Source organism: Cnephaeus nilssonii (assembly GCF_951640355.1).
Source record: "Cnephaeus nilssonii genome assembly, chromosome: 2".
Classification (NCBI taxonomy): domain Eukaryota; kingdom Metazoa; phylum Chordata; class Mammalia; order Chiroptera; family Vespertilionidae; genus Cnephaeus; species Cnephaeus nilssonii.
This window is the reverse complement of record NC_137073.1, coordinates 34194883-34222522: the sequence shown is the minus strand read 5'-3', so window position 1 is coordinate 34222522 and position 27640 is coordinate 34194883. Positions and strand designations below refer to the sequence as shown.

General features: G+C 52.4%; 2 protein-coding genes across 2 annotated transcripts in view; one reads left to right on the top strand and one right to left on the bottom strand.

Annotated features, from left to right (window-relative positions):
* The first annotated feature begins 304 nt into the window (after positions 1 to 304).
* TMEM120A (transmembrane protein 120A) lies at positions 305 to 8007 on the top strand. Its single transcript, XM_079791654.1, has 12 exons — positions 305 to 481; positions 2131 to 2249; positions 2465 to 2581; positions 6033 to 6092; positions 6323 to 6418; positions 6492 to 6581; positions 6803 to 6868; positions 6982 to 7043; positions 7146 to 7238; positions 7377 to 7441; positions 7538 to 7606; positions 7681 to 8007. The coding sequence occupies exons 1-12, from the start codon at positions 401 to 403 to the stop codon at positions 7792 to 7794; spliced, it is 1032 nt and encodes a 343-aa protein (XP_079647780.1). The 5' UTR covers positions 305 to 400; the 3' UTR covers positions 7795 to 8007.
* A 143-nt stretch (positions 8008 to 8150) lies between these two features.
* Positions 8151 to 27640, bottom strand: part of POR (cytochrome p450 oxidoreductase) — a 61067-nt gene continuing 41577 nt past the window's right edge. Inside the window, exons 3-16 of the mRNA XM_079791647.1 lie at positions 21093 to 21141; positions 16903 to 17031; positions 15234 to 15383; positions 14544 to 14668; positions 14051 to 14140; positions 13402 to 13500; positions 12263 to 12379; positions 12037 to 12155; positions 10040 to 10221; positions 9741 to 9890; positions 9138 to 9408; positions 8900 to 9045; positions 8734 to 8819; positions 8151 to 8640 (exon numbers count right to left, since the gene is read on the bottom strand). Of these exons, the coding sequence (XP_079647773.1) occupies positions 8496 to 8640; positions 8734 to 8819; positions 8900 to 9045; positions 9138 to 9408; positions 9741 to 9890; positions 10040 to 10221; positions 12037 to 12155; positions 12263 to 12379; positions 13402 to 13500; positions 14051 to 14140; positions 14544 to 14668; positions 15234 to 15383; positions 16903 to 17031; positions 21093 to 21141 (1858 nt within the window). The 3' untranslated portion in view covers positions 8151 to 8495. The remainder of the gene's footprint in view (positions 8641 to 8733; positions 8820 to 8899; positions 9046 to 9137; positions 9409 to 9740; positions 9891 to 10039; positions 10222 to 12036; positions 12156 to 12262; positions 12380 to 13401; positions 13501 to 14050; positions 14141 to 14543; positions 14669 to 15233; positions 15384 to 16902; positions 17032 to 21092; positions 21142 to 27640) is intronic.

The window sequence follows — 27640 nt, the reverse complement described above, 5'->3', positions numbered from 1 at the left end:
AGAACGAAAGTCTTTGAAGCAGGTGGCACCTCTGTGGGCTTTGGATTACTTCCAGCATGACGGGCCGGGGCACTGCTGGCTACACCACGCGGTTGGCACAACTAGCGGAGCCCAGCGAGGGACCGCTGCAGCCCCAGACCTCGTCCAGGTCCCGAGTCGCTGGGCAAACGGCTCTGGGAGCACTTGGCTCCGCCCAGGCCCCGCCCCGGACCGGGATTGGCTCAGGAGGGGGCGGGGCTAGTGCGTTCGCGGCTCCAGGCCCTGTTCCCATTGGTGGGAGCCGCGGCGCGAGCCCGGAAGCGGACGGGGGCGGAGGCGGTGGACGCTGAGGCACCTCGGCCGGCCCGGGTTGCAGCGGCGTCCTCTAGCCTCCCCTCGGCTGGCGCGGGGCCTGGCAGCCATGCATCCCACGCCCCCGGGCCCGCTGGGCGACTGCCTGCGGGACTGGGAGGAGCTGCAGCAGGACTTCCAGAGCATCCAGGTGAGCGACCATGCGGGCGGGCGCCCATTGGCCCCGAGCCCTGTCTCTCTGGCTGGGGGTCATTGGTCGGGCCGCGGTATGTCTGGCCGCGGGGAACAGCGGTCAGGAGTTGGGGACCCTGGCGTCGTTCCTGAGGGCGGCGAGGCCCGGGATCCCGGGGTCCCGCCTGGACTCTCCTCTCGGCCTCATGTCAGTGTCCGACGGAGGCACACTTCGCCCGCACGGCCGCGGAGACCCCGGCGGACCCCACTGCGCCCGTGGGACCTAGGGCCTCCCGCGAGGGCCTCGGAAAGAGACCCAGACCCCAACCTCGCTTTTTTACAGAAGAATGGCCGCTCGAGTCAGAGCTGGCCGGGCCCAGTGTTGGGCCAGTCGCTCAGCAAACATGCGGTGGGCGCCGCCCGACCGGAGCCGCGAGTAGTGCCGTCCCGCCCCTTAGGGAGCACATCTGGACCGAGTGCACCCGGGGTGCACCCCGGGAGGCAGTCGGGCTTGGGCCAGGGCAGTGGTGTTTAGGTGAAGTCCCGGGCCTGGATGGGGGGGGGGCCGATGCAGGGTGAAGGACAGTGGCTGCTGCAGGGTCGGGGGAGAAGTGGGTGGACCAGACCCTTCAGGCATCTCAGGGGCCTGGCCGGGATTGGAGTCTCTGAGACCAGTGGGAAGCCGCTGGAGGAACTGGCTGGCTCTGGCTTGTATTGGCCGCTCTGCTGTTTTGTGGAGAGTCCAGGGAGGAAGAAGGAGAGGTGGGGCTGGGTGTGGGCAGAGGTGGAACATGCTGGGTTCTGAGGGGGCGTGGTGGCAAGAGAAACAATACTCAGACAGGGTAGAGCTCAGGAAAGCTGTGTTTTTGATTAGGACTTTACCTCTCCTGTACTGATTCCAGTCCCTTCCTGCTCACATTGAAGCCTAGCTGCACCCCTGACCAGCCATACCTGCTGCCATTAGTGCTTCTTCCTAGAGTCCTAAGTATAGCCGACCTAGTCTCCCAGCCTGATCACCACTGTCTTGGCCTCAGCCCCTGCCTGACCTTCCTCACATTGCCCCTTGCCCAATCTCCAGGCTGCTGCTTCTCTAGACTCACCCACCAGGGCAAAGTGCTCCAGGAGGCTTTGGGCCAAAGGTACTGGGGGAGGTGTATGGGACTGGTCTTATAGTAGGAAGACCAAGGACTGAAGCTTGATGACCTTTAACCTGGGAGGAAGATGAAGGGAGTGCCAGAGCAGAGGCATCTTGCACATTCCCAGCTCCACCTGCACATGCGGCTGGATAGGCAGGAGCATTGGCCAAGGCCAGGGGTGGCTTCAGGTAGCCTGTTTGGTCCAGAAGGTGGACCTGTGGGCTTAGAATTCAGACTCAGGGTGGGACAGAGAGGGGTGGAAACAACTAGTAGATGAGCTTAGACTAAAAAAACCTTCAGGGAGAGGGGTGCCATGGGTGCTTCTGGGCTTGCAGAAAGAACCCTATCTCCTTGCCTGCCTTGGAGAGAGAGCAACCTTAGGGAGGTCCCTGGGGGCACAGCTGGCTGCCTCATCTCCTGCTGAGACCCTCCCAAGGAGCCCTGGAGGAATCTGTGCCCCAGCCCCTGCCCAGCAGGCTCTGGCTCAATGACCCTCCAACCAGTCTGACCCTTCTCTCATCCTGGTCCTCAGGAGACCCACCGGCTGTACCGGCTGAAGCTGGAAGAGCTGATCAAACTGCAGAACAGTTGTACCAGCTCCATCAGTCGGCAGAAGAAGAAGCTCCAGGAGCTGGCCCTCGTCCTAAAGAAGTTAGGACCCCCCCTCCCCCAGGGCCCTCCATGGCTCCTCAGTCTTGGTGTCTTGGTTTGGGTGTGGGTGTCTCACCTGGTGGGGTGGAGGGCTGGCGCTGACTCTGGGGGTGTTTGGCACAGCTCCTCCCTCTCTGAGCCATGGTAGCCCTCCTGCCCCACAGGTGTTAGTGTGATACTCTTGCTCTGACTGGCTTCTGTGGTCCCACCTGCAGATGCAAACCCTCCCTCCCAGTGGGGGTCCAGGAGGCTTCGAAAGAGCTGGAGAACCAGATCAAGGAGCGCCAAGGCCTCTTCTTCGATATGGAAGCCTATTTGCCCAAGAAGAATGGGTGAGACCCTGCCCCCAAATTCAGTTCACAGCCACTCCTGGCAGCTAGGCCTGAAGTGCACTCTTCCTCTGCTTGATCGTTTAGTCAGCAGATGTTCCCTGGGCCCACTCTGGGCTGAGCAGTGAAGCATCCTCAGGGGAGCAGTCTATCTCAGGGGAGACAGCTGAGTGACAGCTCACTGTGATTGGGTACTTTGGGGTGGACCTATAGTGAACAGGGGAGTAAGGGAGGCCCCTAATCCAGCCCAGGAGGTCAGAGAGAGCCTCCTGGAGTAGCTGAGGCCTGAGTGGAGTTGAGCCTGGCCAACTCAGGAAGGCAGTAATAGCAGTGGGAGGTGAGAGGTCCTGATGAGACCGCAGGGGAGCCAGGCTGCAGAGCCCACTTTGGGCCCAGTAAGCAGGGGAGTGACAGGTCAAGTAAGTATGCACTTCCACAACTGAGAAGGATGAGTAGGTACAATGCAGAATCCTAGGCTGAGTGAAAAAAATTCCAGCAGAGATGGCAGGTAGCCAGACAGCTGGGGGAGAGCATGTCCCAGAGGGCAAGGTAAGAAGGAGTGACCAGCCTCAGATCAGATAGCCTCAGGGGTCAAACGTAGTAATGAAGGGGAAATACTTCCTGGAGGTCATGGTGACCTTGGAGAGAACCACTTCACAGGACGGTGTGGGTGGAAGTTGATATTGGGAATGACAGAAGAGCTGAGGAGACAGCCAAGTTTAGGTTACACTTCAGAAGCTTGGCTGTGAATGGAAAGAGGAACTAGTACCTAGAACTTAGTGTGAGGGTTGGGGCTGGGGTGCAGCTTTTGCTTGAGCATATGTGTAACTTTGAACATAGGTAAGGTGACCAGATTTTAACATTGGTAAAGCGGGACACCATTGACCGGGGGGTGGGGTGGGGGGGTCTTTTTTTTTTAATATATATATTTTATTGGCCCTGACCGGTTTGGCTCAGTGGATAGAGCATCGGCCTGTGAACTGAAAGGTCCCAGGTTCAATTCCAGTCAAGGGCATGTACCTTGGTTGTGGGCACATCCCCAGTAGGGGGTGTGCAGGAGGCGGCTGATTGATGTTTCTAACTCTCTATCCCTCCCTCTCTCTTCCTCTCTGTAAAAAACCAATAAAATATATTTAAATAAATAAATAAATAAATAAATAAATAAATAAATAAATTTTATTGATTTTTTACAGAGAGGAAGAGAGAGGGATAGAGAGTTAGAAACATCCATGAGAGAGAAACATCGATCAGCTGCCTCTTGCACACCCCCTACTGGGGATGTGCCCGCAACCAAGGTACATGCCCTTGACCGGAATCGAACCTGGGACCCTTGAGTCCGAAGGCCGACGCTCTATCCACTGAGCCAAACCGGTTTCGGCCCGGGGGTGGCGGGGGCAGTTCTTGATTAAAAATTTGGTCTATATTGTAATTGCTTTTGTTTTTTTTATAAAAGGGAATTCACTTCTTAGATCATCGTTGAATTTGCATCCTCTTTTCTTACTCATTATGTTAAAAATCTAAAAAAAATAATTTAAAATTATATTATAAATTATTATATACATATTGCTTAAAAACACAGTAAGTAGGTACATAATTACATGAACATATTTTATTGTTAGTTTATAAATTAAATTAATTGTTATAAAGTAACTATATTTAAAAAATTATTTTAATCCTATATTTCTTTCTAAATAATAACAATACTAACTTGTATTATTTTTCCTCTGAATTTGCCGTAACGTAAGTCGTAAGTGTCACTTTCAAGGCCGGCGCTAGACTTTTTGCCGCCACTATAAAATATAAATAATACGAGTACTGTCTGCTAAATTCAAGAAAATTTATGTAGTTATGAAATAAATAAATAATTTACCTAAATTATCTGAATAGCTGATTTATAATGACATCACTTGTTTAACTAGCTTACTAGCACGCAGTACGATGTGTATCGTCTGAGAGACAGTTACAAAATGTTTTCGTCGTTGCCAATCCCAAAAAATGCCATTGTTCATTAAGTTCAAACAATGGTGGTCAAATTCTAACAACTGATCAACAATGCGAACTTTGATAAGCAGTTCTCGATAGTCAGTTCTCAACAATTATTTGTTATTATTAAAGTTTAACATTATAAAATTAACAAAAATAATATAAAACTCATATCCTGGCTAAATAGCCACATGGCCGCCGAAAACCGTATATTCCCTTCCCGTTCTCCCGCCGTTCCCTAGCTTGTCGTGCATTCTTTCCAAAAATCGGGACTTTTTTAAAACACCGCGGGACAAATTGTTAAAAAGCGGGACGTCTGGTCGCCTTAGACATAGGACAAATGAGTATACCTACCTGCTGACAGGTGGGCCAGCAGAGGGAGAGACCCAGAAAAGGAACACCAAGTGATGGAGGAAAACTCGTGGGAAGATGGAGAGGGCTGGACACGGGCCCCTGTTGTTTGGGGATGAGAGGAGGTGCAGAGATAAGCGTGACAGTGCAGGCAGGAGAGGTGTCAGATGCCAGGAAGGAGAAAGGATGGGATGGGGAGCCAGTGGTGGTCCTGAGAGGCAGCCTTGTCTAAGTGTCCACTATGCCCCTTAATTTCTTCACAGCCTTGGGCAAGTCCCTTAACCACTCTGAGCCCATCCATATGGCTTGAGTGTGAACAAGAGCCCATGTGTGTTAGTTGCTTAGTACATGACTGTGACTCTCTGAGAGAATCTTGAGGTTTCTCTGGCAGAGAAGGACAAGACAAGCTTAGCTGATGGGTGTGATGGTAGTGCCAGGAACTGGGAGTTACAAGTTGGCAAGAAAGTGGTTGACATGTGAAGGAGGGCTTGGGGACTTAGCTGGCTCAGGAAAGAGGAGCAGGGTCAACAGTGCCTGGGAGCCTCTGTGTGGGGAGGGTCCATGTGGTGAAAAGGGCTGGGCGGCTGGGCACTCTGATCAGAATTATAACCAGTGTTGCCGAGGAGGCCATTCTTGGTTGGGAGGTGGTCCTGGAGTGGTTGTGAGTGTGGGTTGCTGCAGTGGACTTGGGGCTGCAGGTTCTCGAAAGTAGCAGGAACTGTAGGGTAGGTGCTAGATGGTGATCCTGCACCCAGACGTTGAGTCCACTGCCCAGACCCACAGGAGCGATCTGAGATGTGGGCCAGGCTTTCATGGGGTGGAAGAGCCAGGCTGCTCTTGAGGACCCACGGTGGGGGGCGCTGGGGGAGCGTAGGTGACGAGGACAAAGGAGGGAGGGAAAGTTGTTTACCTTGAAGCAGGATGTAGGAGTAGGCAGAAACAAAGGCTGCGCATCAGTGTTTCCTGGTCTACAGCATCCCAAGGTCAGCGCCCTAAGCCAAGGCCATGGGAAGGCTGAGTGGGGGTGGTGATCCAGCTATTGGTCTGGCACACTCCAGGGCTCGGCTTTTTGGCTGCCTTCATTTGGGGCCTCTTCTTACTCCATCTCCCCCTTCCCTAGGTTGTACCTGAGCCTGGTTCTGGGCAACGTCAACGTGACACTCCTGAGCAAGCAGGCTAAGTAATTGGTTATTGTAGGCTGGTTCTCAGCCCAGCTCTCCACCCTTCTGGGGCCTTTCCACTGCTCCAACTGCCCTGGCCAAGCCTTGGGGTTCAGGGGCTACTTCCTCATGCTGGCCCATGCCATGCATGCAGGTGTGTCTGGAGCAGGTGCCTCCCTTCTCAGGCAGAGGTGAGGGTGGGTCCCACCAGCATCCCAGCCTGTCCCATGTGTGTGTGTGCCCACCCCAGGTTTGCCTACAAAGATGAGTACGAGAAGTTCAAGCTCTACCTCACCATCATCCTCATCCTCATCTCCTTCACCTGTCGCTTCCTCCTCAACTCCAGGTGGGTGTCCTACTGCTCGGGGCCAGACCTTGTTTTCTCCTGGCTCCAGCACAAACCGTGTTTCTCTCTGCAGGGTAACAGACGCTGCCTTCAACTTCCTGCTGGTCTGGTATTACTGCACACTGACCATCCGAGAGAGCATCCTTATCAACAATGGTTCAAGGTGGGTGGGCAAGGGCCTGACCCCAGCTCCTGGGAGGTTGGGGGGGGGGGGGAGGGGCTACTGGAGCTACCCTAGAAAGTGGAGTGGTGGTGCCACGGCCCTCTGAGAAGCAGGGACTGGGCTGGGGTGTTGGTTTCTTCCCACCTCAGACAGCTCCCTGTCCCCGAGCACCAATCCTGGGGGCTAAGGGTTACAGAAGTGACAGCAGCTTCCTGATACAGGATCAAAGGCTGGTGGGTTTTCCATCATTATGTGTCCACGTTCCTGTCGGGAGTCATGCTGACATGGTGAGTGGCCCAGCTTGGCTCTCGGGGCCTTGGCAGTGGGGGAAGTGGGGGAGCCAGGACAGGAAGACTCGGCATCCCCAAGCTCCCACCCTTCCCTCTGCTTTTTGCCTTAGGCCCGACGGCCTCATGTATCAGAAGTTCCGGAACCAATTCCTGTCCTTCTCCATGTACCAGAGTGAGTGTCTCAGGTCCTTGCTCAGCTCAGGACTTGCCCAGAGAGAGGGGCGGGGGAAAGGACTTGGGCTCCAGCTCAATCCTGATGCCCTCCACCCTCCAGGCTTCGTGCAGTTCCTGCAGTATTACTATCAGAGCGGCTGTCTGTACCGCCTTCGGGCCCTGGGTGAGAGGCACACCATGGATCTCACTGTGGGTGAGTCGGGTGTGGCCCTCCATTGGACCATGACCAGGAAGCTGGGAAGGGGAAGTCCTTTCCTCTCCGCCTGGGTCTGAGTGATAGTGTCTGTCTCTGTCACTGGTTACTCTATGCCCTGCCCCTTCTCCCTCACAGAGGGCTTCCAGTCCTGGATGTGGCGGGGCCTCACCTTCCTGCTGCCCTTTCTTTTCTTTGGACATGTAAGTTGTATCTGTGTCCCCTTCCATCTGGCTGTCCAGCCCCTGCTCTGGCTCAAACAGGGACTGTGTTCTATGTGAAACCCCCCTCCTTCCCAGTTCTGGCAGCTTTTTAACGCGGTGACATTGTTCAGCTTGGCCCGGGATCCTGAGTGCAAGGAGTGGCAGGTGAGCCAGGGACCCTGGGAAGCACGCTGGGAGGACTGTGGTTCTGCCTGTCCTAATCCTGATTCCTCTCCCAGGTGCTTATGTGCGGCCTGCCCTTCCTCATCCTCTTCCTTGGCAATTTCTTCACCACCCTGCGGGTCGTTCACCAGAAATTCCACAGTCAGCGGCACAGGAGCAAGACAGACTGAGGCTGGGTCTTCTGCCCACTGGCCCGGAAGGGCCTTCTGTACCCCATGTGTTGTTTTAGGAGGTGGGACTCCCTCGTCCAGAAGGTCTTTCTGCTCTCTGGGTTCTGTGGGCTCTGTGGGCCCCAAAGGCTATGCTGGAGAAGATGTGGACCTGTGTCCCAGCCTGTGGCAAGCTGGGGCCAGTGGCCTTAATAAAGGAAGAGAGGCACAGAGGTGGCACGAGGTGTGTGGTCTCCTGGTGGTTCTCTGTGCTGCCACAGCACGGGTTCTTGGGACTCCTGAGCTGCTCTCTCTGGTGTCTCAATTAAGTAGACCTAGGTGGAGGCCCCAGATCTGTTTGAGGAACATCAGGCAAATACAGAAAACAACTTTATTCCAAGGGCCAGAGGTTATTTAAAATTATTTACATTCATTGAAAATCACGTGGAGGGGCCAAGCCCCTGCTCAGCTGAGAGAAGAGCCCCTTCTGTACAGCCACTGGAGGCCTGAGGTGTTCACAAAGTGAGGACCTGGTCACCTGTGGCCATATGCCCTTAGGCAGGGGCCTCAGAGGGCACATCTTGGGCTCAGAGCAGTCTTTGTCACTGAGTCTGCATCCTGGGACGCGGCCCAGCAGAACCCATCCAGGAAGCTGCAGAAGGGGAGGAAAGTGATTATATGGGGAAGCCAAGTCTATAGGGCGTGAGGGCAGAGCGGGACTCTTAGCTCCACACATCCAGGGAGTATCGGCCCTTGGTCATCAGTTTCTTGATGTAGTCCACGGCCTGGGTGTGTTCCATGGACCCCAGCTCAGACACGATGTCGTAGAAGGTGTTCTGCACATCCCTCGCCATGTTCCGAGCATCCCTGTGGGGGGGAAGGTGGCATTGGGGGCTGGGCAAGGAGTGTCCCCATGGGCAGACAGAGCCTCAATCTTCCCACTCCTCTCCCCTCACTCACCCACAGACATAGATGTGGGCGCCCCCCTCATGGATCAGCTTCCACAGGTGCTCCTTGTCCCTCTTTAGTAAGTGCTGGACGTAGACCTGAGGGCAGAGGGTGGTGCCCGTGAGGAGGCCAGTCTCACAGCCCTCCACCCTGCCAGAGGCATCGGCCCCTTCCTCACCTTGTGGGGCTGTTCCCGGGAGAATGCCACATTGAGCTGGGTGAGGGAGCCCTCCTTGTGGAACTGGGCCAGCTCTTCACGATACAGGTAGTCCTCGTCAGAGCGGCGGCAGCCATAATAGAGCAGCGTCTCACCCACCTCCTTACCTGGAGGGGAGAGTGCCCAGGGTGGGCATGGAATCTGTCCCATCCCTGCCCCTCCCCACTCCCCTCACATCCACCTGGGCCCACATACTCACCCTGCTGCTGCAGCCAGGCCCGCTCCTGAATGAAGCCTATGAAGGGGGCAACCCCAGTGCCAGGGCCTATCATGATGACAGGTGTGGTGGCCTTGAAGGGCAGGCGGAACTGGGACTTGCGCACAAACATGGGCACCAGGGCCTTGCAGCCGTTCTCCCCTGCGGGCTCCTTGGCCCGAAGCCAGCTGGTGGCCACACCCTTGTTGATTCGGCCAGACTTGGTTTCATATTCCACAACCACAGCACAGATGTGCACAGAGTTGGAGTGGACCTGGCGGAGGGCAGGGGTGAGATCAACAGTGGTGCCCGAGGCCCCATCCTGCCACCAGCCCTGTCACCGGAGCTGCCTTAAGGCTTCTCCATACCCTTCATGGTGCCCAACCCCCAAAAGCCCTTTTCCAGTAGCTTTCCTGACTGGCTCTTGCCACCAGGGCTGGAAGCAGTGTGCAATCTTACAGCCAGCCTACTGGGTATTCTGCCCAGTGAATGGAATTCTGCCCAGTGAACCCAGGAGCTTGGGTCAGAGCTGGAGCCGCGCTCGGGGCTCCCAGGCCCTCAGAGAAGCCAATGCTATGCTTTCTGTAAGTCGCCAGCCTTTCCCACCTTGGAGGAAGAAGCGATGGAGTAGTAGCGGGCCTGCAGCCGAGGCAGCAGCTCACACAGGTGGTCGATGGGGGGCCGCAGGGATGGGTAGTCCTGCAGGATGGCCAGGATGTGCCTCCGAGCCTCCACCACCCAGCTCAGGTACAGCTCCTGGGGAAGACAGAACTTGGGGTGAGCCACGGGTGAGGGGACACAGTGGTTCCAGGGGACAGGGCTGAATTTGGACCCAAACCCCTTGACGAGTGGCTTGGTGGAGGTGGTGGCAGTTTGGGTGCTGGGGGTGAAAGCAGCAGACTTACCTTGCCCTCGCCCGAGGAGGAGGCCATCTTGCGCAGGTGTTCCTGCTCTGAGGGCTCCGAGGCGTACTGGGCCAGCTCATAGAGCACGTTGGTGCGTGGCGGGTTGGTGATGTCCAGGTAGTAGGTGAGGGCTGTGCGGTAGGAGGTGGGGCAGGGGAACGGATGCTTCTTGTTGGATTCCTCTGCAGGGATAGAGAAGGAGGATTTGGTGTGAGGGGGGTGCCATGGGGTTGGGGTGGGGGAAGCCGAAGGCTGCTCTGCAGGAAGCAAGCGGCCCAGCTGTCACTGGAAGCAGGGCCAGCTCTTTGCGGGCCTTGGGGCTGAGCCTCAGGCTTTCAGACAGCCTCAAACTTCAGGCCAGACAGGTAGGCCTCAGAGGCGGGACCTTGCCACTCCAGGAGAGTCCATTCCTAAGCGGCTCAGAGAGAGGGCTGCAGAGGCAGGGCTCGCCCAGTGTGTGCCTGCCTGCGGGCTGAGCCCAGTCTACTGTGGGGGCCCCAGGCTCATGACTGTTGAGATGCCAACACTGCGGCTTTCAGCTGTGAAGGCAGGGCCCCTCCAGGTCAGTTTTTATGCTTGGATACAGCTGGAGGTCTACACGGCACATCGCTGAGCTCTTGGTGCAGCGTCCGTACACTCCAGGTGCAGCCCCTGGTGCAGGCCCCACTGCCAGCCTGGCTGCAGCCTTCTCTGCCACCAGTCAGCAGGCCAGCTTTACTGACCTCCTCCCTCCAGACTAGGGCAGTGCCAGCCTGGGAGCTGCCAAGAAGCATCTCCCCCTCTTAGAGGCATGACTGTGGGGGCTGTTTATATAAAGCCTATGCAGACGAGCCTCTGCCGAGGACACAGGGCCTGGCCCAGGAAGGGCTCAGCATTTAAGGGTTTGGGTCTATTTTTTGGAAGGGTTTGAACTTCTTACTGCAGTATAGCCTACATGAAGCATACAAGTTATATGTGCATAGCATAATTAATTTTCACAACATCCTTGTGTATCTAGCACCCAGATAAAGAAGCTGGGTGTTCCCAGCACCCCAGAGCCCTCTGTACTGAGCCCAGAAACAGGGCTCAGGCTTCACACTGCAGGAAATGCTGTGTGAGTGCACCTTTCCTAAAGCTACACATCTGCCGTGGGGAGTTCTGAGCCTCCGCACCTCTTTCTGAGCAGTTCTCAGCAATGAAGTGTCCCCTGCAGGGGTTCAGATTCTCCTGGGGGGAGAGTGAGCACACCACACCCTCCCCAGCAAGGTGCCACCTCCGATGGCACAGGGACATGACATCCCCACGGAACGAGAGAGACAGACCCAGTGCGTGTCCACTGTGCCTCCACTGCTGTCATGACTAATTATAATATAAATCAGCCCCCGTTCCTGGTGAGAAGGAGCAGCCAGGCTAGGAGACCGAGGACGAGAGTGAGTGGGGCAGCACCAGGTAGAGCTGGGCCCCAGGTGGATGGTCAGTGGGGGTACCAAGGGGTCAGAGCACGAGGCCAGAGGTAGGCCTTTGAAACCTTGGGGGAAATCCTATACCATACTTAGTGCCTCTTGCACTCTGAGCACCCTGCATGGACCTGGAGGGCTGTTAGCGTTGCTGACTCTGATCCCCAAGTTTACAGGTGAGAAGATGCAGGCTCTGAAACAGGGAGAGGGCAGCCCTAGGTCATCAGTAGCCAGTAATGGTGGAGCCAGGCCTAGGGAACAGGGCCCTTGCCAGTAGTCCCCTCTTTAGGCCTCCCTTCTTCTCTCCCTCCCTCCCGCCCTTACGCCCTCCCTCATAGGGCTATGCCGGTGAAGGGATGGAGGGAACCCCAAGGTAGAGGACTAGACCCCATAGCTACTTTTGCTCCCTGCCCCCCAAGTTTGCTACAGAACCGATAACTGTGGGTACCAGGGCTTCAGGCCTAAGCAGCTCAACCTACGGGCCTTGCCAAGGGACTTATTCCTGTCAGCCACCTCAGGCCCAGGCAGGCAAGGGGGAGTGGCCTTGATTCCAGAACTCACCATCAAGATTGTTCAGGGACATGACAACATCCAGGTCAGCACCCAGGATCTCGCCGATCTGGTTGACCAGGGCAGAGTCATTGGCTGGGTAAACAGCTACATGGTCACCCGATTCATACCTGGGGGGAGATAGACGTAAGGCTCAGGAGGAGGGTGGAAGGCCTCTGTACCCAAATCAGGAGGCCCCGAGTGAAGGTGTGGGAGAGGGAGTGGCAGTAGCTGGTACCTGATTTTGGAATCTGAGATGTCTAATTCCAGGTGCATAAGGTGTCGCTCAGTTCCCTGGTTCAGCTTCCGGTTGGTGGTGACGACAGCCAAGAATGGATTCTTGGCATCAAAGGGGCTGGGTGGGGAAGAGAGCAGCTCAGTGATTGGCCAGGTCTTCAATCTGAATCTCCCTGCCCCAAAGGGACCCTTCTGGTTTCACAGAACTCAGAGCTGGCACCAAGGGCCACGAGGAAACCTCTCCAAGTATGTAAAGGGCTCTCCCAGCCCGATCCCAAGCAGTGCTCTTGACAACTCCACAAAGTAGGTGGAGCTTGGTTATCAATGTCTCCATTTACAGATATGGACACTGAGGCTGGGAAACCCTCCATACTCTGAACCCATTGGTGAGTTGAGTGCAAAGGAGGACTAGGCCCATGAAGGTAGGTAGCTCCCCAAGGCAGAGGTGCTTGGGTCCCTGAATGACTGTGTGGAGCAGAGCTGCTTCACCCAACGTGCCTGGGCCTACAACAGGAACAGGAGGTGAACTTTTACTCTGTACAGTCACTGCAATATTAGAACTTCCTGTTATAGTGGGACTCCAGCCGGGCTGATTAAGCAGAGCTGCTGGTCTTGAATCCTGGTGGTACAAGCAGGATTTTCCTGGGCAGCTCCAGCAGGAATCTGGGCAGCACCCGGTGTAAGGCAAATCAAGGGCCCACGTGAGGAACTTTATGTTTTTGGACAAAAACTTGAGGGATAATTTAAGGAGTGTGCCCTTTTGCCAAAGTTCAACCTAGAACTTATTTCCTGGTTCAGGAACTGGTATGTACCTCCCACCCCAATATATTTACAGAGCAAAATGCCAGCAAATAATGTACAAACAGCAAATGCCAGTCTCTCAGAGGCTGTGCCCTGGCCTGAGGGACCACTGGGTGGGGAGGGGTCCTGAGGGCCCTAAACATGGAGCAGCCTCCCCTCTCTGCTCTGGGCCTCATGCCCTCACTCATGCCCACCTCTGGAACAGGGTGGAGATAAGGACACTCCACAGGATGGGGTCTGCAGGGATACACAAACTACCCGCTGTTTCCTGTCCCCAGGCGCCTGAGATGGGTGTGCCAAGAGCCACAGGGCCTGGCCCGAACCACGCTCTCCACTCACGGTTTCTGGTTCTCGTAGCTCTTCAGACGGCCCATCTCACCCACATACACCTTGGCCATGTCTATGTCTGTGTGAACCACAAGCTCGTACTGGCGAATGCTGGAAAGGGAAGACCAAGTGTGAGGCTGGGAGCTGGTGGCCGGTAGGAGGCTCGGGGATCAGTCCCAAGATAGGAGGGAGGCTGAGTCAGGGAGTGACACTGTCAGGAGATGGTACATGAGGGTCCAGATTGGACACAAGAGGTGGGAGGGAGCAGCATAGAGCTGGGGAAGGGCTGGTGCAGCCTGGGGTTCAGCAGCTTCCAAGGGGTTCTGTGAGAAGGGAAGGCAGGCCATCACTTCAGGCAAAGCCCAGCACCTTAGCCTGGGACTCTGCACCCTCCTGTACCTGACAGAGCTTTCACCAGCCTTTCATTCTCGAGTCCCACCAACAACAACCAGGCCAGATCTCCCACCCTCAGGATGCACTTGCCCTCACCCTCACCCTCATCCCTACCCCAGCCTCACCCTCACCCTCACTCCCAGTCCCAGCCTCACTCTCACCCTCACCCTCACCCTCACCCCCACGCTCACCCTCACTCTACCCCCACCCTTACCCCCACCCCCACCCTCACCCTCATCCCCAGCCCAATCTATGGGCACACACTCACCTGGACTCCTCTCCAGTGGCTTCCACCCCAAAGTGCTCACACACAGCTGGCCAAAACTGCTCTCGCCATGTGATGAAATCCTCCTCCAGGCTGGGGAGAGGAGGTAATGAGCCAGGCCCCAGGCCACCCAATTGTGGCAATGGGTTGGCTTCCCCAAAGGTCTGGACTCCGCAGCACCCCCAAAAGCTCATTTCAAGCTGGCCCGCCCAGTGATGTAACCCATGGCATCAGGAAGTATGTCGAGTATCTGTGCTAACCATGGGTGGTTTCTCTCTGAGCTGGGCAGCCAGGAGGATGGGGAAAAGCAAAGAAAGCCTGTGTGGGGCTGAGGGTGGCGGCTCCCTTCCCTGTGTGTCTCGGAGTTCCAGCAGACCCCATGGCTTTGCACTCCCCTGTGCCACAGCCAACCCCTAACCCCGAGGGTTCCTGACATCTGGGGTGGGAGGCTCTGGGGAGGGGGGCCAGCATGCAAGGCTGGGTCTGGGGCACTCACTTCCCGTCATCGTCGCCCATCCCCAGCTCAAAGATCCGCTGGGCACCAAGCTGCTCTAGCCGCTTATCCACATACTTGCCCATGGCATTGAAGTGCTCATAGGTCTTGTTCCCAAGGCCAAACACCTGTGTGGACAGAGGGGCGGGTCTGAGGCCCAGCCAGCAGTCAGGAGTGGTTTCCCTACAGCGCTGGCCAAGCTGCTAGGCAGCACTGTGAGGTGGGCCACCTTTGGCCCTGGAAGTGGTTTTGTCTTGATGACCTGCAGACCAGGGCCCCCTCCACAGTCAGCCTCTAAGCCTCAACCCTGGGTGCCCAGCAGGGGCAATTCACCCACCCCCCAGGCTCTCCTTGTCCAGCCAAATCCTGGTCATCCCACCACACCTTTCTTGTCTTTAGTCTCCAGCAACAAATGCTCCCTGGAGCAAAGCAGGGCTGGGGACATGGGAGCAGAAGCTCTCTTAGTGCTGGAGTCCAGGGTGGAAGAGGGGTTCCATCGCCCCATGAGCAGCCTTCCCTGAGACTCAAGCTACCTGCCAGCCTCCCCCACCCTGTCCTCACACTTTGGCCTGCCCTCCATGATCAGAATGAGGCGAGACCTCTTAGACACAGGGGTCCAAAGGTCGGGGGAGGTACCACAATCTGCCACCTGGGAGCCCAGGGAGCCACTGGAGGAAAGATGGGGTGACTCACCGCATACTTGACTCCAGAGAGGTCCACATCTGTCTCCTGAAGCCAGTCATAGAAGTCCTGAGCATTGTCAGTAGGGTCACCCTCGCCGTAGGTGGCCATACAGAACACTGCCAGGGAGTTCTCTATTTCTGGCAGGCTGCCCAGGTCGGCCTGGAGAGACAAGGGCAGGGCCCAGGCCCAGCGACCATGACTCAGCCTGCTTGAGGTCAGGTCTGTACCTGATGGGGTTCAGACAAGCGAGTCCAGGGGTCAAGTGGAGGGGCTACACTTACAGAGGAAAGGGTGTTGACAGGCACAAACAGGCTGGGTTCCAGGCACCAGCTGGCACTCAGAAGGTGGTTCCCTGTGTATCAGCCCTGGCCACCACAGAGATCCTCACTGTCCCTCAAAGTCCCTGGAGCACGGCAGGGCCTAGGCTCTCACTAATTCCTAGCCAACTGTTCTCTGACTCCAAACCCAGGTCTGGAGACAGACAGATGCCTGTCCCCAAGACCGAAGGCAGCATGGAGAGGGTGGAGGGCGGTTTGGTTTGGGAGATGGAGTGGCAGGAGCAGGAAGCAGCTGGCACTCAGAAGAGAGTGGTCCTGAGGGAAAGGACATTTGTTGTACTGTTGGAGCTGCATGAGCAGCCGGGCAATGAGTAGCAATGACCCCACCAGGGGAGAAGCCAGAAGGCAACTCCTCGAGGATTCTTCTCAGGACCAGTGGCTCACGCCAGCCTCCTTCCCTCCTGGGTACCTAAGGCTTGGCTTCCCCTTCCCTGTCCACTGCTTCCACCTGGGGCAGGTGGCTTGGCTGTCATTAGCTCTCCTGACCAGAAACATGCAAGAGGGCTGCTTGAAGTTTCTTACATTTTGAAGAGCTGCACCCATGAGAGGGGCAGAACAAGGGCAAAGGAGCCAATCCAGGAGGAGAATGAGCAAGGTGAGCCTCCTCCACAGCCCTCAGAGACAGGCTGGAGTCAGACGGGGCAGCTGAGGCTGGAGTCAGGGCTGAGTTCTGCAGACAGTACTGTGGTGGCCCGAAGGAGTGACAGGGAGGGGGGAGGGGAGGGGAGGGACCCGGCAGCTCCAAACAGAGCCTTTCCATTTTCAGGTTCTCCTGGTCCCTCTCCAAGCTGCACTCTTCCCTCGGGTCCCGTCCCTGCTCCTGCTCCGGCCCGAACACAGGAGTTTATGGCCCAGCAGAAAGGTTCCCAGAGATGGCTGTCTAACATTCCTCATCTGTAGATGAGGCAAGGAAGGCCCACAGGGGCAAGGGCTCGCCCAGGGGATTAGAGCCCAGATTCCCCCTCAGTTGGCTCCCTTGCCATGTCAGTGTGGGGGGTAGGGTGGGGTGTTCAGATGGAAAATTCCTCTCCTGACCTGCTTTCATTTTTAAATGGGCTTTTATCATCTGTACATTGTATTGAGGGTTCACAAGTCAAGTCTCCTTCCATCACCATTTATCCCCACGTACTCTCTTATACCCCCGACCCTCCTCATGTGTTCTTAATGTCCTTAAAACTAGGGCCACCTGGCTGTTAGTACAAATGGTAGGAGACATCCATTCCTGTCTGTCCCTTTGGTCAACTCAACCCTTAAAGCATCTCCACGAGCCAGAGATGCCGTCCTTAAATTAATGCTGCTGGAAGAGCTGGGAGGAAGGACACGGCGTGGTGAGAGCTCACCAAGTCATACTCCTCGGGGTCTGCTGACATGCCCCGCATTCCGTAGCGGTGGGCGTCCTTGGACAAGCGGTTGGCGAACTCCTCGGCAGTCCCCGTCTGGGAGCCATAGAACACGATGACGTTCCTGCCCTGGGGATGCCAGATACTCAGGGTCAGTGAAGGGCCACGCAGCAAAGGCTTCCCCAGACTCCAGGTGACCACAGGGGCAGGCCAGGTAGGTGGGGCACCTCAAGGACACCCTGCTTCCTTGCTGCTTCAAGTCCTTTCTAAGTCATTCTGGGGCTAGGATCTCACTGCCACAGCTCCCAGGTGGATGAGGGCAAAGGCCACCCAGCTGACTCCCGTCATCAAGGTAATCTCACACAGCTACTAAAGATCACACTTTGGACAGATTTTTAAATGACATGCAGAAAAACACAACATAGTGTTCAGTAAAAAAGGATGACTAGACAGTATGTATAGTATAATCCAATTTTGTTATATATCCACACCCATATATATGTGTATGTGTGTATATATGTATATGTTTTGTTTATATACATACATACACAAAAGAAAAAGACTGGCAAGAAATATACCAAGAGCTAAATGGGGAATTATGGGTGGGTTTTCTGGATGAATATAAAAGTAACACATACTTATGAAAATGTAGACAACAGGGAAAAGTACCATATGGATTGGGTCACACACTCTTCATCCCACCCTCCTGCTGTGCCTTCTACAGCAGCTACTGAAAAAGCCCCATCTCTATTCCCAGATTTCCTGCAGCCAGGGATGCAGCAAACTAGGCGCAGCCAACAGGATGGGCTTTCTGAGATCTGGAAGGTGAAGTGAGGCACAGGGCCCCTTCTGGTCCCCTATGTAGACATGAGGTTTCTCTGCAGTGGTATCCAGAGCCCAACCCCTACAGTGGTCTCTGGTTTTTGTACCTAGCCCCAATTGATACAGGTAAAAAGGACAAAATAAAACATATGGGTTACAATTGGTTTCAAGTGTTCTCATGCTTTGTACATTTCCTGAATTTTCTACAAATCATTTAAAAAGGTATTTTAAAATAATCACTATAAAAACTACTAAATAAAGTAGAAAATGCTTCTGATATCAGGTTAAGGGAACCAAACAGGATATAAATAGTAGCTAAATATTTATGATAGCATCAAAACATATAAAGTACTTAGAAATAAACCTTGTAAGATTCCAGACAGTGGCGGCAAAGGGACCTAGCAGTCATTACACTCTGCACTCTCACGCAATTGCAGAAACGTTAGTTTCACTTAAGAATGACCTTAATGAAACAGTAAGAATTACTAATTGTATTAAGTCTCATCCTTTGAGTGCATGTAATTTTATTTTTTAATATTTTTATTCATTTCAGAGAGGAAGGGAGAGGGAGAGAGAGATAGAAACATCAAGGATGAGTGAGAATCATTGATTGCCTGTCTCCTATATGCCCCACATTGGGGAACAAGCCCACAACCTGGGCATGAGTATCCAACTGTGACCTCCTGGTTCAAAGGTTGATGCTCAACCACTGAGCCACACTGGCTGGGCAGGTATGGGTTTTTTGGGGGGACGATGAAAATGTTCTAAAATTGAATGTGGTGATAGTTTGCACAACTCTGTGAATATACTAAAAATACACTAAAATACTTTAAATGGGTGAATTGTATGGAATGTCAATTTTATCACAATAAAACTGTTACCCAAAAGAAATAAATACATCTGAAATAAGAGCCAGGAAAACTGAAAAATAGAAGGGATGGAAAGGGGCGGAGAAGTGCCTGGCACTACCAGATAGTAAAACAAGTATAAAACTTCAATAATTAAAACAGTTTGATAGAGTACATACTCAGACAGCTAGATCAAAGTATAAAAATAGGGAAATATGGAAACAGACCCAAAAACCCATGGGAATTATGTGTATGATAAAACCAATGGAGAAATGACAGATTCTATTACAAGGAATTTCGACTCTGTAAAAAAACCCAGTAGCCGTAGCTGGTATGGCTCAGTAGGTTGAGTGTCATCCTATGCATAGAAAGGTTACCGGTTTGATTCCCAGTCAGGGCATATGCCCAGGTTGCAGGTTCAGTCTCTGGCCGGGGTGTGTGTAGGAGGCAACTTATAAGTTTCTCTCTCACACACGGATGTTTCTCTCTCACACTCTCCCTTTTCTTTCCCTCTCCATTCCTCTCTCTCTAAAATCAATTAAAAAATATATTAAAAGAAAAACAGTAGTATTGGATCCATACCTTACATTTTGTGCCAGGATATAAAGTCCCAGTGGACTGAATTTTAAATATGAAAAATGAAATCATAAAAGTACTAGAAGAAAACATGAAAGAATTCCTTTATCTCTTTAGAGTGAGGAAGGTCTTTCAAATGATGACTCAAAGTCCCTAAGTAATAGAAATAAGAATAAAGTGGACTATGTAACTTTTACAAACACACACACACACACACACACACACACACACACACACACACACACACGATAAGTCAAGTCAAAGGCAACTATTAACTGGGAAAAACATTTTTACCTCATATCACAGACAAGAGGTAAATCTCCCTAAGAATTTTAAGCAATTCCTCAAAAAAGATCAATCTCACCAGAAAAATGGGCAAAATATTTGAACAGATAATCTATAAAAACAGAAAAAAATGAATACCACTGTAACATGAAAATCTGCTTAACCTCACTCATAAGAAAAATGCAAGTTACAACTATACAGAGATAGCTATTTTTTAAACCTAGAAAACTGGCAAAACCCCAAACTTTGATAACAAATTCTTGATGGCAAAGCTGAGAGGAACAGGTTTTCTCACACATTGCTAATGAGAGTGCCCTAGTGTGACCTTTATGGGGGGCAATTTGGCAGCTTCCATCACAATTACAAATGAATATACCAGCACCTTTGATTCAATAATTCCACTTCTGGGATTTTATTGCATTTGCAAATATGCAAATTGATCTACATAGTCACAGCAGCATTGTTTATAAGACCTTAAGATTAGAAATATTTCAAGTGCCCATCAACAGGGTATTGTTTAAAGAAATAAGAGTATAGTCACATAATGGAATCATGCAGCTACAATAAAGAATGAGGAAGGTGTGCTTGTATTGCTATGGAAGGATCTCCAAGATATATCATTAAATTAGTATGGTCTATAACAATGTATATACTATGCCATTCTTTTATTTTAAGAAAGTGTAATATAAAATAAGAATCTCTGTGTTTTTGTCTGTGCACAAAGAAGCTCTAGAAGGTTCCATAAAATACTAAGAATAATGATGATGGGACCAGAGAGAGAGTTTCCACTGAATAGTTTGTTTTGGATTTTAACCATGTGATTGCTGTACCTTTCCATTCAATTAAAAATTTAGATAAATGGTGCAGCCGGTGTGGCTCAGTGGTTGAGTGTTGACCTATGAACCAGAAGGTCATGGTTTGATTCAGGTCAGGGCACATGTCCGGGTTGCAGGCTCAGTCCCCAGCAGGGGCGTGTAGGAGGCAGCCGATCAATGATTCTCTCTCATCATTGATGTTTCTATCTCCCTCTCCCTTCCTCTCTGAATCAATAAAAACATAACTTTAAAAAAAATTTAGCCCTAGCTGGTTTGGCTCAGTGGATAGAGCGTCAGTCTGTGGACTGAAGGTCCCAGGTTTGATTCTGGCCAAGGGCACATGCCTGGGGTTACCAGCTCGATCCCCATTAGGGGGCATGCAGAAGGCAGCCAAGCAATGATTCTCTTTCATCATTGATGTTTCTATCTCTCTCTCCCTCTCCCTTCCTCTCTGAAATCAATAAAAATATATTTAAAAATATTTAGATAAATGAAAACAAAGATAAAACTGTACCTGTGCCATGAACACAGCTATGTGAGGTTTATATCTGCTCATGGTCAGAGCCTGGACTGGGAGGGAAGAGACAGCAGGGCATCCTGAGTTGGAGGGACCGTTTGTTCTTATAGTTGTTCAAGATAACAAAGTAAATGGTCCCAGCAAAAGCAGAACAGCTTTGGAGCTTCGGGGCTTTGGGTAAGAGAAGAACATACTTGTAAGAGAGCTGGGCCTGGGTTCCCACCACTCTCTCCGGTCCAGGGCAGCTGGCCTCCTGCTGCACTCCCCTAAGCATTCGCCAGGGCCAAGACTTGTTGGCAAGGGCACAAACACAGAAAGCAAACTCACCGTCTTCTTCATCTTTTCCACGAAGCTGCTGTCTTTGACAGAGGAGGTCCTGAAAAACAAGTGTCAGATAAGTATGGGATACATGTGGCAGTATCGAGAAGCACTGTCAGTGAGCATGCCAGCAGCCACCTCTGGTCCAATGCGGGGCTTCCAGGCCTCCTCCATAAATCCAACACCTGGCAGAGCCAGGAGCCCCACCCCCACACAGATGAGAACAAAGAACAGTCAAGGACTTCACTTCCCCATCCCTCAGCATCCACAGCCAGTGATCCCCACGGCCTTTTCTTACCTCCAATCCCTAACTCACACAACACCCAGGAGTCTTCTGAATATGGGTTTTACTGTTCCGCTGCCTGCTTCACTCTCAAACCCTCAATGGCTCCCATGACCCACAGGATAAGGGTACACAAGTCCCTTCAGAATCTGTCCCCAGCCTTGCCCGATTCTCCCACTACACACCAGCCTCTCCATGATAGCCCTCTGAATTCTGCCAAGTCATCACCTCCACTCAGAGCATCTTCATTACTCTTCCTCACCAATAGATCCCTGCTCCACCTCAAGGCCCCGCCTAAGTACAACTCCCCTGTCATCCTGGCACTTTCTAGAGCCCTGAACTAGGCCCTGTCCCCTCAGAGAGCAGCATTACCGCTGGGTACATCACAGCCTCAGGATCCTCTGTCCACTCTCTACCTCCTGGCTGCCAGGCTCCTGCCCCTCCCTGTTTCCTGTCCTTTTTCTTCTCTATTCCCTGCCCCTTAGGCCTCTAGGGCCATCTAAAAAAGCCACGTGAGCCTCTCTAGGGACTTTTAGACCTAAGGTGGGAAAACAGGAGCTATTTGAAAAATACGAATATCTGACAAAGGACTTGGGTTGAGAATATAAGAAATCCCTATAAATCAATCAGAAACAATATATAATCCAACAGAAAAATTGTCAAAAGACTTAACAGGCACTTTCTTAGAGAGAGTACCTAAACAGCCAAAACTCATGGAAAGGTGCCCAACATTCATGTCCAGGTCGCGTGGTGGAGCACTTCCAGGGGAGGGCAATATGGCACAACTCCTTTGTTAGGCTGTTTGGCAGTATCTCCTATAACCAGAAATTCACTCTTCAGGATGCACCCATCAGAGGGCATTTGTACCGATGCACCAAGAGGAATGCCAGGAATGTTCCTGGCAGCATTAGACATGCGAATCCCCATAGGGAAAAACCCTATTGTCCATCAGCATAATAAACAAACTGTGGTGTACTCACACAATGGAACATTCTCCATTTCAGCAACGAAACAGATGATCACTACACAAACTAACATGAATGAATCTCATAAACATGATGTTGAGTGAAATAAGCCAGACAGAAAAGAGTATACATGTATGATTTCACTATATAAAGTCTCCAAACAGACAAAACTAAAACGTGGGGACAGTGGGCAGGAGACGGCAGGGGGACTCCTGGGGTGCTGGTAATGGGCAAAATATTTGATCCGGAGGTGATTACCACGTATTCACATGGCGAGAATCACCGATCTATCTGTATGTACCTTTCTGCAGATATTATACTTCAATAAAAAGTTTATACTTATTCTTGGACAGGCATGGGAGGCAACGAGGTGGAGGAGGCCGGGCAGGGGCTCTGGAGTCAGGCACCCCTGGGTGCCATTCTTAGCCTGCCAACTCGCAGCTGAGTGAACTTGAACCAGAATTAATTGTTCCTCAATTAAAAAATGAGAATAACAAAACACTTCAAAGGTTTCTGCAAAGATCAAATCAAGAAAAAGTATATAAAGAAGAGCATCTAGCATGAGGCAGGCTCCATGATTGATGGCTGTCACTGGGGAGTTCTAGGCACTTGCCTGGCCACCTCCCCTGCCAGACCACAGTCAACAGCAGAGTCTCTGGGCAGCCAGAGGGCACCACCAAGTCCCTGCACAAAAGCTGAGGTACAGAGTGACAGTGGGTGTGTGCAGGGTGTTGAGTAGTCCCAGTTTTTCAGAAGTTAGCTGCTGGCTGGCCTCCACACTAATGCCACTTACTTATTTAACAAATCTTTTTTAATGAGTAGCCAAGATTATTCCAATTCCCAATTCAGACAAGTCCAGCTACGCAGCTGTGTTTTTCATAAAACATGGATGGGTCATGAATGGGATCAAAGCAGGGCAGAAGGGACTGGATGAGGTATGAAGGGGCCCAAAGTGGGATGTGTCTCAGGTTGGATGAGCTGGGATCAGAAGTGAGACGGGGCTGGCCTTGGGGAGGGCGCAGAGCCTCCACCTTCCCCCTTCCCTGTTAGGGCTTTCTGGAGGCTGCCTAGAGCAGCGGCTCCCTTCTGCCTTCAGCCTGCCAGCCGAGGGTCCACATGCTGGTCAGCAAGGCTGGCCAGCGGTGAGGATGCAATTGCAGACGGCCAAGCACTTTGCCCCTGCGGTGACGTGTTAGAAATGCAGGGTCTCAGGGAAGGTGCTGTGAGATCACAATTGAAGAAGCTCCTTCCACAAAGAAGGCTCATCCGCAGCCCCAGTACAGGGGGTGCCGAATGCCCACTTAATAGACAGTCGACAGAGGCTCAACAGCAGCCCGGTCCTCTGGCCAGTAAGTGGCCCAGCCTGATTCCAAGGTCTCTGCTCTTTCCCCTACATCCTCCAGCACATGGAAGAGGGTAGAAAAGAGCGGAATTCCAGCAGGCGCACACATGCATGTCACAACAGCGTAAAAGTGATGTCCCTCAGGAGGAGATGCCTGAAGTCCATGGAAAAACTTACTAAGTGAAATTTCTTTTAAGAATGCCTCAGCAAAGCTGTTTAGACACATAATTTTGTAAACATAAAGATGGAAGTTTCCTGTTTAAGCCCCCACTGGGTTTTTCACTAGGTTAGTAGGTCCAGGACTATTAGGGCCTACTAAACTATTTAGAATGAAATAGTAGGCTACTTTCAGGGCCTTCGTGGCAAATAATGTTACATGTGGGCCCTGTGGGAGGCAAGGTCCCAGTGCCTGATTTGGCCACTCCAGCTTCTCCCTCTGTCCTGGAGGCCCTGTCAGTGCAGCAGCCCCTCCAGGAGCCAGGAGGAAGGCAGCTGGGGACCAGCCACCTGCTTGGCTTTCCCACCCTGTGATGGCCTAGCCTCCTAGGAACTCAGAGAGGCCCTCCCCCCAGCTCCCCACTATCCTAGCACCCCCAGGCAGACATCCCAACATGAGCAGGGCCATGGCAAGAGCATGAATGGAGGCCCTCAGGCCTGCCTCTTTTCTTTCCCAACTCCCAGCTCCAACCTACACTCCAAAGGGGTCTTGTGTATGGACATCTTTCCTACATGTCCAACTTCTACCCATGCCCAGCCATCAACATCCACATGCTCACTACCCCTCTAGTTTCTGTGCAGCCTAAATAGAACACTAAATGTCTGTCTCCGCACTAACATGGCATGCTCCCCAAGACACACTGTTAGCTGAAGAAAGCAAGGTGCACAACAATGTGAATTCTATGCTGTGTTCCCTTTGAACGCCGAATCATGATAATATATTACTTACTAAACATAAATTTAAACAGATGGTTAAGAAAACTATCAGCAACCTAGACAAACGTTTCTGATGAAATATGAGAAAAAACATACAAAACTAAATGCAGTTTCCATTTATATGAAATGTGCAAAAGAGGCAAATCCATAGAGACAGAGTGGTCCCAGGGGCTGGGGGAGAAGGAGGGCAAGATTGCTTAATGGAAACAGTGGTGCCCTTTGAGGTGATGAAAATGTTTTTTAATTAGATAGTGACGATGGTTGAACAACACTGTGACTATACTAAAAGCCCCAAGATTGCACACTTTACTAGTAAAATGGTTAATATGGTGAATTTTAACTCAGTTTAAAAATGAAAACAAACTAAATGCATTTAGTTGACACTTAAAAAGGGCTAGGCTTGAGTTTTTGGAATATTCATTTATATGCAACTCTTTCTGTTTCTCAACCACTGCCAGTCCCTAGGTGGGGACGAACATGGCAGAAGCCCTGGCAGAAATGTAGAATGACACTCAGAGCCAGTGGGAACACAAGCTATGGTGTGACAGCAAGGTAACAAACACACCTTCATTTACACGCAGCCTCTCTCAGGTTATAATGTATGACTGGCAGGAGGAAAACAAGAATTTGTGTCCTTAAAAAATGGAGTGTACACTATTAACTATTCACAGAAAAAGGACCTGGAGAGAATATACCAGCATCTTGACAGAGAATATTGAAAGGTTAGGATAATAGGTAAGATGGTTTCTATAATTTTCCAATTTTTTGATTTTCACATTATTTTTATAACTAAATATACATTTTAAAGTTTTAAAAAATGGGGGACAACTCACAAGTCTAAAAATAGGGGAGAGGCCACAATCAGCACAATCCCTGGCAGTCAGCACACATTTGATCAGCTTCTGGGGCGGTCAGTCCTGAGTCCTCTGCCCAGCAGAATGTTGGCAGAGGTGGCCTGACATCAGCTGAAAAGCCAAACCCTACTTCTTCTCAAAAGGAAGAGGCTCCCACAGAAGCTACAACCTGAAGAAGGTGGATTTGATGCCTTGCTGAAGAAAGGGACAAGAAGCACCCCCACTGCCCAGTGAATGCTGGGCTGCTCCTCCATCGGCAGGTGGCACGTGCCAGCTGGGGTGGGCAGGGCACTGTGCCAGCACCAAGGGCAAGAGACTAAACAAGGCAGCCTCTTTCTTACAAGGGAGAAACATGGGCCCTGAGGATAATCATGGAGGGATGGGAGAGGCCTCACATCAGGAGCAGAGACTCGGTTCAAATCCTGGTTCTGCCACCAAATGAGCCTGTGACAAGTCACGGCCTCTCAAGGCCTGAAGTTCCTCTTATTGAAAATACTGCATCTGGCTCTGCAGCCTCCCAGTGCCTTGCACAGCACCTGGGACTTGGTTAGTTCTCAGGGATAGAGGGTGTGCTCAGTAGAATGAGGTGGTTTGGGTCACTGATTTCTAAGGCTCACAGATGGATCAGACGGCCCAGACCACAGGGCTTTGGAGGGAGCAGGCACTATGCCTGGAGAAACCAGGAAGGGCCTCTTGGAAGAGCTGAGCTCTAGTCTCAGAGACAAAAGGGCTCCCAAGAGAGAGAGCCATGGGAACCGGCAGCCGAAGGGCTCCTAGATGAGGCCCATGTAGCCGGGGGAGCTCAGCTACAGCCCTGACAGTGCGTAGTGGGTGGGGAGGAGGGCCTCAGTGTGGCCTCCTGATGCAGTTTCACAGGGCGGGAGTCACAGGCTGGAAGCTCTGGGAGCGGAGAGGGGAGCCCTCTAGGCCGGTCTGGCTGGGAACGTCAGAGGCAGGCAAGATGGCTAGCCCTGCCTCTCCCGGAAGAAGGGTTCTCCCAAGAAGCATGAGCACTTCTGAAGGCCAGCCTGGTCCCTTACTAGCTTCAACACCCAGAGAAAGGAAGAACACTCCCACCCTCTCCCCTCGTCTCCAGGGATGGCTTCCAGAGATTAGGAAAACCCGAGGGAACTGAAGAAGACCCCATGCCTCTAGCCCGTGCCCCAACAGGGCTGTTTCCTGATGTTCTCACTAGTTACACCTGACCTGCAGGGGCACAGCAGAACCTGTCTCCACACCCGAGTGCCCTTGACTGGCTTTACCCCGCCTGACAGCTCCACATAGGAATTTGCACGTGGAACCTGATCTTTCACAGGCGCAGGAGTCAGTGACTGGGACCTTCCTGGTTTCCAGTCCGTATCCTGCCCTTCAGAAGCAGGACAATGTAGCCTACAAATCCGGGACTGACGGGACCAACAGTGCCCCTGCCCACTCCAACTATACTGGTCAACTCTACACAGCACCCTCCTCATGCCTCCGGGGCATCCCTGCCCAAAAAGAAGTTCCAACTACTAGAGCAGGGGTCGCCAACCTTTTGGACCTCACGGACCAGCAGTGGTCCGCGGACCACCGATTGGCGACCGCTGCCCTAGAGTATAGGTGTCAAGTGTCCCTCAGTCAGAGGGCCATAGACACAGTCTGCTGCCAGGGACAGTTTGGGACTGACCTCAGGGTGGGCTCGTCCTGCGGAGATGAGTACATGCACCCCATGGTTTCTCACTCCCAGCTCCAGGACTTAAGGAAGAAAGCAGGCTGTAGCTCTCTCCTGGACACAGGCCAGGAGCCAGCAGTTAGGAAGTCGGGTTCTGTCCATCCTCTACAGAGGGCTGGGCCTATAAACTTTGAAAGTGCTCCTGGACACCCCAAAGTCCTCCCTCTGGAATCTCGGCTGAGCCCCTGCGTGCATCCGTCCCCATAAGCCTGAGAACACTGGAACATCTGGCAGTTCCAGCAGGGAGGAACCAGGACTCTGGGCTGAAATCTCCCGTGATCCCCTGCGTTTGGGCACACCCCCCTCCTCCTTCGGTATGGACTGAGGGAAGGAGAAAACCTTCCCAACCCCAATCCTCGGGTCTCCTTGGAAACTGTTTATATCAGAGCCCTTTCTCTCCACAGCCTCCTCCTTTCCTTTCCAATTGAAAAAAATAAAATAAAAGGAACTCATGGAGGCTGAATAAAGC

Coding starts and splice junctions, on each gene's coding strand:
- TMEM120A (XM_079791654.1), top strand. CDS start 401: ATGCATCCCACGCCCCCGGGCCCGCTGGGCGACTGCCTGCGGGACTGG. Junction 2,582..6,032: donor TATTTGCCCAAGAAGAATGG/GTGAGACCCTGC, acceptor CCCCTTCCCTAG/GTTGTACCTGAGCCTGGTTC. Junction 7,239..7,376: donor CACCATGGATCTCACTGTGG/GTGAGTCGGGTG, acceptor TCTCCCTCACAG/AGGGCTTCCAGTCCTGGATG.